Below are 10,457 nucleotides of genomic sequence, written 5' to 3' on the forward strand. Positions count from 1 at the left end.
TGCTTTTATTATTTGTTTTGTAAAATCTGGAGTACGCCTTTAATGTGAATAGGTGAAGGAAACTTGGAAGGTCCAATGGTGCTGGTCGGGGGCAGGAGGCGCTCCGGTACCATTTATCTTCAGGCTTCAAATACTCGTATACTATAGTATTCATATATTCATGTCCGGGAGCCAAATGAAGAAACATGTGACACCTGTCCGCTCCCAGGAGGGTGGGAGGAGCCCAGGAGAACGTCAGGGGCAGAGCAGCTCTGTGATTGGATGATGACCATATATGGGCAGTAGCCCGCGCTGGTGAATTCATGTAGTGCTCGGTACACGCTCTCGGATCAGATGGATAAAGCGGAGCGGCTTGCAATGATGGACGATGTGATCACCGATGATAGCGAGGTATTTACTGAGATCATGGCAGAGGCTGATCAGCCAACAACTTTCCCAGCCCCGTCTATTCCCCGGTGTCCCCCTGATAGGTGGGCTCAGATCACGTTTAGTAGACCCTCCTGGGTAATGAAAGCTGGTCCGTCCTAGAAGCTGTGTAGGTCATGGTGGCCGGTTATTGTATCCGATTGTGGAGAGCAGATCTGAGGGTCTGTGTGTACTCAATGCAGCTCATCGATCTATGTGGCTTTTCTAGGTGTGTGTGGAAGTCAGACACCTGGTGCTTTCCCTGCATTACAACTACAATTCCCAGCATGCCCTGCACAGTGGGATTATTTCAAGAACTCTGGGCTAAGTTTTTTTTTTATTAACCCCTGTAGTGGGGCTTCCCCTGAACGGCAAGGGTTAACTGCTCCTTTGTGTCTAGGTGCTAAAAAGACAAAAGTTTTACTTGCCTGAGCCGCCATGTTGGTGTTCTGGTAGAATCCTGGACCGGTGACAAATCTGGACTTGCACGCCGCTTTTGGGAGGTGGCGTTATCTGGCGTGGGGTGAACGTGCAAGCTGATGGGCACAGTAAATGTTAAGTCGGCTGATAAGGTCCAGATTTTTTTCAGGCTATTTGCCTGTATTGCGCTGGGAAGCCAATGGGTCCAGAAAATTCACAGGCGAGGTGCCTGCAGACACAAAGTTTAAAATATTTCTTATTATTTTAAATGTGTCTGCAGGCGCCTCGCCTGTGAATTTTCTGTACCCATTGGCTAACCTGCACATGCGCAAACCGCCTGTGAAAAATTTTGGACCTGATCAACTGTTCTGTTCTGCGCTCAACTGTTCTGCGCTTGTGCGTTCAGCCGACACTGCCTGAGACCTTTCCGGTGAGGAACAACGGCTTCTCTGGTCTCAGAAGCCTCTTTCCTCCTATGCTGCACCATTGGAATGTTGCTCAGCCCCCTCGTGTCTTTACACAGTAAGAGGAATTTATCAAAACTGAAGCTGCTGTGCATTTAAACCAATCAGCTTCTCTCCTTCTTTCACTTTTAAACCTTAACTGAAGAGAGAAGCTGGTTGCCATGCCCAGCTCCTCCATATTTTGTCTGCTCCAGTTTTGCCCCCCCCCCCCTCGTGTATAGAACTTGATGATTTATGGGACGTTAGACCATTGCAGAGGAGGGGAAGCGAGGCTGGAAATACCCGTCTTAGGGCTTATTCACACCAAGTGCGCAGCAGAGCAGCTATGGAACGCATCAAAATCAATGTATAGTCCCAGAGCATGTGTAAACTGCAGCATGCCCATTTCAGCTCTGGAACGCACCAAAACGCATGCAGACGTCCTGGAACACACAAAGCCCATTTTAGGATCTATATATTCAATACGTATCGGATACTGTAACATGTAATATAAACATGCAAACTAACTTCCGTTGGTCTGTTCAATCGTTCTCGGCTCCGCCCTTAACGCATTTCCTGACTAAAAAAACTGACCACATAAACAAACAGTATTACAGGGTGAATCGCCGGGCATGACCCATCTATAGGAGAGGCCAGCACTGAATGGGTCCACCTCTGAAGGACAGACAAACACATGCCACCTAACAACACAGAAGTACAAAGAGCAAAAGCAGGGTGGATTTGATTTAAGTCAACTTAATTTAAAGGAGAACTATGAGGTGAGTGCTTTTCACTCACCTCATAGTTCTAGCCGACGTGTGACAATGAGACTGTCACAGATCGGCTCAGTAGATCGGAAGGTGAGGGAACACATACCGGGTTCGCTCACCTCTCGATCCTGTCACGGCTCTCTGCCGTGACAGGGGAGGGGCTGGATTCCCCCCTCCCCGCTCCGATCCGCCAGCGCTGACTGGCGGAACGGACGGGGAGGGGACGGGTACAGCTGGCTCTGCCTCTAGCAGCTAGGCGGATCCAGACATAATTGTCGGGATCCGCTTCAGCTGCGGCGTCTCAGTATACCGCGAGCTACAGCTCGTGGTATACTGAGCTTAGGGTGATGGGAGGACGCTAGTTTGTGTCCTCCCGTTGCCCTTAGGAGAACTATGGGAAAAAGACTTAACCCCATAGTTTCTCCTTTTTTTTTTTTTTATCATGATTTTTAAAGGTCAACTGTCATCTCTGTCCCGCAGCAGCTCCTCCTCTGACCCGCTGTTGACTCACCGACAGTCCCATTCACTTTAATGGGATGGGTGGTGATGCTGCAGTGACCCAACAAGGTGAGGGACGTGGTAGGCAGCAGGTCAGTGGATGCCCGCTAAGTGCTCTTTAAATGTAAGGACTCATTCTTGCTGGTAGTAAGAAGCTTTAATATTATTATTTGCAAACAAAATGAAGGTTTCCTATTTTAGAATAATAAGCTGTCGGGTTAGTAAAACAGCGATATCGGAACCGATTTTAGGTTAATGGGTTAATCACACATAGTTGGAGAACTACTCCAAATTCTTTTAACAAAAACAACATTATGTTGCATATTCTTGTATTTGCTTAAACATCAGTGTTTAGTAACTGAAGTGCATAAACAAAATATCTTTGAAAAAAACAAACAAAAGATCTGAAAGTGAATATATCAGCCGGGTCCACATAAACAAAACCTCCAACCACTGTCTTCTGCAGCTCACTCATGTTTCATCTTCGCTCTTTGTTCATGATCTGCTAAAGAAAAACAAGCTTTCCAGCTTTATCAGGCTCCAGATTTCTCAATTTGGGCCCCATTCACACTGCGTGATTTGCAAATCGCGCGTTTGTTGCGCAATTTGCAATTTGTCGCATTGAGCAAGCTAGAATCGCGGCAAAATCCGCTCCAAAAAGGGTCCTGCTGTAGCGACGCACGACCTGCGACAGCAGGACCCTTTGCCCCACTGCCAAGCATTGGAGAGCGATATCGCGCGGTAAATAGCCGCGATATCGCGGGAATTACCGCGCGGTAAATAGCCGCGATATCGCGGGAATTACCGCGCGATAAATCGCTCAGTGTGAACGGGGCCTTAAAGTCAACAAGTCCAGAAGAGAATATTCCTTCAATGCCAGCAGAAGAGGCAACTGCAGTTAAAGTGAAATCATTACTTCAACACTTTCTGAATCCAAGTGCTTAAGCGACACTGACTCTCACCAGTTCACTGGTGAAACGTTCTTTAAAACGTTAGTTGGCAGTAGAGATGGATGATTGCGGGATACCCATGTCATGGCTAACTCCTCTTCTTCAGCACTTAAAGGGTTTCTAAACCCGCACGTTTTTCTGCATATATCTAATGATAGCACGCAGTAGATATGCAAAAAGTAAAAAAAAACGCTTTAAAAGCGGTTTAAACTTACCTGTGTCTTCGCCACGCGCTCCCGTCAAATCTGAAAATTCTTGGGCGCAAAGCATCTTGGGGCGGGCGCATGCGCAGTTTGGATTTTCGTCCGGGAGACGAGACGCAAGGTAAGTCTATGGACGGCGTGCACCCGCATGCAGACACTGGGACAGGAAGTGCAGCAAGGACAGAGGAGTCGGCGCTGGATCGGAGACCCGCTGGAGAGGAGGCTGAAAATGACGGGAAACATCGGATTAAGAGACATCATTAACATTGGGTGAGGGAAAAAAATGTTCGCCTTTGTCACTTTAAGGTTTGACCCTTGGTACCGTATATTGATAATGTTTGCAAGATAATGAGCTGGAGACAGTGCTTGTCCCATTCGCTTTTTTAAATCTTGTAATTTCTGTTTATACAAAAACAAAGGGAGCAAAGACAATGGCGCACTAGCTAACTTGGCAGACCCTAGCAAGAAAATGTCTGTATAATAAACACTTACATGTAGGTCCAGGGACCAGAGGAGGGACGGCCTGTATGGAGGATTGGGACACCAGTGGTGTGTGCCCGAATCTGGCTGGTATGCTGCCTGAAGAAGTTCGTCCACGGGAGGGAGGAAAAGGCTGTGAGCGAGGAGAGGGGAAGCGGAGTTGGGACTCCGCAGTCCGTGACATCGCTGTATGAATGAGGGATCTGAGCGGTGTGAAAGAGACTCAGCGGTGTTGGGTGCAGGCTATGCTGCTGTGGATGTCAGTGCTCGGTCTCTGTCTGGAGCGGTGTACGGGAGTCGGTGTGCGGGAATGCCGACAGGCGATCAGATCCGTGATGGTGGTGGGATGGAGGTTATTGAGGGGGGAGAAGAGCAATGCGTTTACTATCCGAGCCTGCACCCAACACCGCTGAGTCTTTCACACCGCTCAGATCCCTCATTCATACAGCGGTGTCACGGACTGTGGAGTCCCCGCTCTGCTTCCCCTCTCCTCGCTCACAGCCTTTTCCTCCCACCTGTGGATAAACTTCTTCAGGCAGCATACCAGCCAGATTCGGGCACACACCACTGGTGTCCCAATCCTCCATACAGGCCGTCCCTCCTCTGGTCCCTGGACCTACATCTAAGTGTTTATACAGACATTATTTTGCTAGGGTCTGCCTAGTTAGCTAGTGCTCCATTGTCTTTGCTCCCTTTGTGTTCCTTTGTTTTTGCATTCACAGGTTCTCCTCCTGTCTCCCAGGGCTGCATCTTTTTAGTTGGCTATCCGTTCCTAGGGCCCCATCCGAGAGCGCTGTTTGTCTTTTTTTTTTCTAATTTCTGTTAAGTGCTCACTTCCTGGATTTTGTTTAAAGCTTCAGAAACTGGTATCGGGATGCTCCGCATATGATCAACATTTCTCTAAGCCCAATGTTGAGGATCTTGGCTGTGATGGTGGTTTTTTTTTTTTGTTTTTTGTTTTTTCCTCCTCGATTTTGCTCACAAACGGTCATCAGAATAGGCCAGTTTTTTTTTTCATATATTGTTCCAAAACAGTCCACTACAGAGTTCCATCCAACATCTTGTGGAGCTACACAAATCTTTGGCTAGGAGGTGCATCAAATGAGCGCTACAACCGTATGTTATTAGCTTGGCAGTTTCTTCATGTTCTAAATTTCTTCTCATTTTGGACACATTTGCAGCATTCTGTGACCAAACTGCATAGTTTGAATATGACTAAAAGTTGATGGCTGTAAGCACCCCAACCAGTGTGTCCCAAACTTGCTGGACAGCTGTTACAGGAAGTGATCAAATATCTAGTGGCCGGATCAACGGGTATCAAAACTGTTACGGGGAAAAACAAACTTGGTTACGAGCTGTATATAACATGTTATGCCCATAGTACCACGTTAGGGGTTCTAGGAATAGTAAGAAGGCTTTGTCCTCATGGCTGTATATGAATCTAGTTTGCACAGCATGCCGCAAGTATCTGATATGCATTTTTTTTTTTTCTTTTACGCAGGCTTGGTTCAATTCACTAAATAAACACCATAAAACATCACTTGTGGAATGGAGTAAAAGCTGCAATATTAATCTTGTACAGGTGAATGGTCAGAGAAAATATGGTGGCCCTCCTGAAGGTATGAATAATCACCCTTGAAAATGGTTTGAAGGGGCCAGAATAGTTATGCAGGGGTGGGGGGGATGCTTAAAGCTGAATTCCAGATTAATTGCATAAATGGGAGCTATTTACAGGGACACTATTACACACGCATACACATGCAGAATCGCATACACACACGCAATAGGTTGAACTTGATGGACCTGTGTCTTTATTCAACCTCAAATACTATGTAACTACATTATATGCCTAATGCATTTCTTTTTCTGTCCATCCAGTTACAGGATATACACCGCTCAGCCATATTACACAATTAGATCCTTCCATGCCACCCAATCAGCTGCTGGTGGGGAATTCCTTACCTACAGTATGACATACGCAAAGGAATGGGATGCGGTGACATCAAGGACCTTATATGGCTGCATGACTATATTAGATACATTTACCTGATATGGTTGACATCAGCGTAAGCTTCCTGCTAACATGCAGCTGTAGAGGGGGAATGCCTGCACAACAGCTGATTTGGTGGGGATACCCATGTCACTTCCTTGTTCAGACCAGGTTTGGTACAAACTTTGAATCATCCAGATTTGGGAACAATCAAGATATCCTTCCCACCTGAAAGGGACAGTGACAGAAGAAAGGGTAAATTAATGAGCCCATCTCTCTGCAGAACAACCAGCTCATTGTGCTGCTTCTATCTCCCCCAGTCTGAACTCTGCTGTACAGGGAATACAGAAGGCTTGATACTACTTTAAATACTACTTGAAATTCAGGTGCCCACAGTGCTTCCGTTTGGAAAAATAATTTAATGATATATTAGGTTTATTACAAAAAATGCATTCATGTTAGGGATGCGCCGAAAAATATCGGCGAAAATGGCACTTTTGGCATTTAGCCAAAAGTGCCATTAGCTGGCAGATACAGTGGTGCATCCGTGATTTCTCTCCTCCCCGCTGGGCGCTGCTCTGTGTCCCAGCAGGGAGGAGAGAAACTGTTACAGGCAGCTGAGCGCTGCGAGCAGCCGGCGTCTCTCCTCACACACCACTCAGCCTCCTGTCCCAGAGCAATGTAGGTGTAGACAGCCAGTGCTGTCACATGAGGCTGAGCTCTCCTCTAGCACCGCTCGCTCAGCCTCCTGTCACAGAGCAGTGGGGGGGCGGAGATGGTGCTGTCACATGAGGCTGAGCTCTCCTCTAGCACCGCTCGCTCAGTCTCCTGTGACAGCTGTCAGGATGGAGAGCGAGGTACAAAACACTCAGTGATCGCTGAGTGTTTGTAAATTGAGGACAGAGTATGGTTACTATATCCTCAATAATGAATGGGAATGATGAATGGGAAGCGATCAACATCACCTCTTGTTCATTCATGATTGTGGATATATTGACCATACTTTGTCCTCCATGTTCTGAATGAACAAGAACACTCAGTATAGAGGATTCCTGTTCATTGATAAATTGGGATGCAGAAAGAGATTGAGGGCTCCGGGTTCTCAAATCTCTTTTTCTATTTTAAAAGGGAAATATCAGGGGTCCGTTTAGACCCCCAATATTTCCCCGAAGCCCCTAATAAAATAAAAATATTTAATAAATATATTTTGAAAGAGTTAGAAAAAAAACATGGAGGGTTCTGCCTGACGTTTTTGTTTTTAAAAAATTCATTTCGGTGCACCTCCTAATTCATGTACATTAACTATTGATAAAAATGTAGCTTATTTGTGTGGCACTCAGCTGGAGATCCTCATCATCTGACACTGTCCTTCCTTCTGGAGGGTGGCTACTTTTGTTCCCCATGGTCCCTGTGTGTGTTGTAAAGTATTCGCCACTCCAAGCTCACTCCTGTGATGGACTACACTCTCAGGTTTAGTTTACCAATTTGTATCAAGGTTGTAGTCCATCATGAGAGTGAGCTTGGAGCGGTGGCTACTTTAGAACACACAGGGACCGTAGGGAACAAAAGTAGCCACCCTCCAGAAGGAGGAAAAATGTCAGCGCCAATTCAGATTTGATGATCTACAGCTGAGTTATACACAAATAATTCTTAATAGTTCAGGTACTTGAATGCATTTTTAAGACTTAAAACTGACCTTTACACTCAATTAAATTCTACCAATGCATCCCTTGATTAATAATAACAGACATGTCAGATATGAAATGCTGTGATTTTTTTTTTTTTTTTTAAATACTTACTTGCAGAGCAGTCACTTCCTGCTTTTGAAAGGACAAAATGACTTCAGTTTGCCAAAGCAATGCACACTGGGATTGCATTGTCAGCAGAGCATTGCTGGGAAATCTCTTCCTGAGTCTTTCCTCCCTCCTGAGATGTGCATGGCCATATGTCCTAGTGACATGTGCCAGAAATCAAGGAACTGAAGGGAGATCTAAGCAACCTGGCCACTGATAGACTGGGGAATCAATGAGGCATGCAATTATCTAGAAGTATGTGTTTGTACACTGCCATTACTTATCGCCATTACTAAACTTTTTTTAACCCCTTCATGACTGAGGCCTTTTTTTCATTTTTTTTGTACCCATGTTGTATTCCACATTTTAGGCCTGAAAATTACTTAAAACCCCCCAACATTATATATTTTCTGAATGCCAAGACCCTATAGAATAAAATGGTGGTAGTTGCAAATTTTTATGTTGCGCAATATTAGCGCAACTCCTTATTAAACCCCAATATTTAGTGAAAAATTTAATTAAATGCCCCAAAACACAACAAAATACCCATTTTTTTAATGAAATATAAAAGATGAGGTTACAACGAGTAAAACGATACCCAACATGCCCAGGTTACAAATTGCGTGCATCCGTAAAACGGTGAAAAACCCCAGTACCCCAAAAAGTCCATAAAAAGCCCCCACAGGTCATCAATTTAGAGATGCCCTAGAATTATTGCTCACTCCGGCGTGCGCGGCGATACCCAACGTGTAGCGCGTTCGCCGTTTTCATACGTAGGCGCACCCGACGCGTGTTTACGTGGCGACACGCGTGCTCGCAGGGGCGGGGGACTTTTAAATATTTTTTATTTTATTTTAATTTTAAAAACTTTTTTATTTTATTTTAATTTTAAAAACTTTTTTTTACTTTGACTGCTATCACATGTGATAGACAGTCACGAAGGGGTTAAAGGTGTTTTGTTATTTTACAGAAATTGGTAAAGGTTTGCTTTAACTCCTGAGTTGTCACTTGCACTTTCTAGTGTCTGCTCGTTGGGCCTATTGTATTGCTGCTACCTAGACAAATCACATGGGCAGTCCACATATGTCAGTACAAGTTCCCCTCAAAGGATATTCCCATCTTTTTGAGACCTTTTGACTTTTATAGATTACAAAATTTAGCAAAGAATGTTGTTAAAGGAAACCTATATTGAGAGAAATAATTGGGTTACCATTGCTGGCCTAAAAAAAGCAGATTTTTGGCTGTCGCTGAAAAAAGTGTGTGTGTGTGTGGTCACTTATTGGAGGATCACCAGGAATTATTTTAATGAAAGCTGTACATTTAAAACATTGCATTAGAGTAGATCTAAACCTAGTCACTAAAAACCAAATTCATATATAATCTCTTGACCTATCTCATGTTGATAAAATGTGTCCATCTACAGCATTCATAATACCTTTTTTGTTACCCTATAATGGGAAGTGCCTGAACAACGCTCAGTCCTCATGCATGCTCCCCCATTGTAATGATCAGGAAGCCTGCGGTGAGAAATGACAGGCAGCCAGTGTTGGAACAAGTGTTTGTAGATGGAAGTGGCTGGACGAGCCACACACAGATACAGAAAAATATAAATTTCTGTAATAACACATTTATATTTGCAGGTTGGGTTGGAGAGGCCCCTCCATTTGGGACCGAGATATTTATCAACAAAATTCCACAAGAAATCTATGAAGATAAAATAATTCCACTTTTTCAGGCTGCTGGAATATTGTATGAGTTTCGTCTTATGATGGCCTTCAGTGGATTTAATCGTGGGTTTGGTTTTGCCCGATATGCCACTGTGCATGGTGCAGAGCTGGCCATCTCAAGGTTTAATGGATATGAGATTCTACCTGGCTGCAGGATTGGAGTCTTCAGAAGCGTTGAAAAATGTAACCTGGAGCTGGATGGCCTGCCATGTGTCCTGGATAGAGTTGTCCTGACCCGTGTCCTGTGTGAAATGACTTCTAATCTGGAGAAAGTGTCTCTTTTCGCAAGTCCAACCCTAGAGACGAAAAATCTTGCAGTCTTGAAATACAGTTCACACCGAGATGCTGCCATGGCAAAAAGAGTCCTTTGTGAAGGTTTGTTTCACATTTTGTGTGTGTCAAAGCAGCTAATAAAGTTTTTTGCTTTTAGCGAAAAGCAGTCTGAGGTGGCCGCCGGGGACAATATGACTGTGTACATTGTTACATTGTTAGTAGACACCTTGTGGTTTAGAAGTAGCGTTGTGGGGGACACAACAGCTCCTGAATCTTGGACCCATCATTGCTGGAGGACAGGACAGCACAGCAGGAAGTGTGCTGTGCTGTGTAGAGTTCACCCCATCACAAATTTAGTTCTGCTTTAAAGGGAAACTATACCTGTTTTGGGTCAGGTTTTCCTTATTTATATAAAATATACCGGTCTTATCTTTACAATCTTTTCCAAATATAATTTTAAAACATAACAAAGGGTTCTCAGAATTCTGTTTCTCAAACTGTTGTT

General features: G+C 44.6%; 1 protein-coding gene across 1 annotated transcript in view; it reads left to right on the top strand.

The window, feature by feature from the left end:
* Window positions 1-360: 360 nt before the first annotated feature.
* DND1 (DND microRNA-mediated repression inhibitor 1) overlaps window positions 361-10,457 on the top strand; it is an 11,528-nt gene continuing 1,431 nt past the window's right edge. Inside the window, exons 1-3 of the mRNA XM_018561895.1 lie at window positions 361-504; window positions 5,671-5,788; window positions 9,593-10,054. Coding sequence (XP_018417397.1) covers window positions 361-504; window positions 5,671-5,788; window positions 9,593-10,054 — 724 coding nt within the window. The remainder of the gene's footprint in view (window positions 505-5,670; window positions 5,789-9,592; window positions 10,055-10,457) is intronic.

This window comes from Nanorana parkeri, unplaced genomic scaffold, assembly GCF_000935625.1.
Source record: "Nanorana parkeri isolate BGI_ZX_2015 unplaced genomic scaffold, ASM93562v1 scaffold550, whole genome shotgun sequence".
Taxonomy (NCBI): domain Eukaryota; kingdom Metazoa; phylum Chordata; class Amphibia; order Anura; family Dicroglossidae; genus Nanorana; species Nanorana parkeri.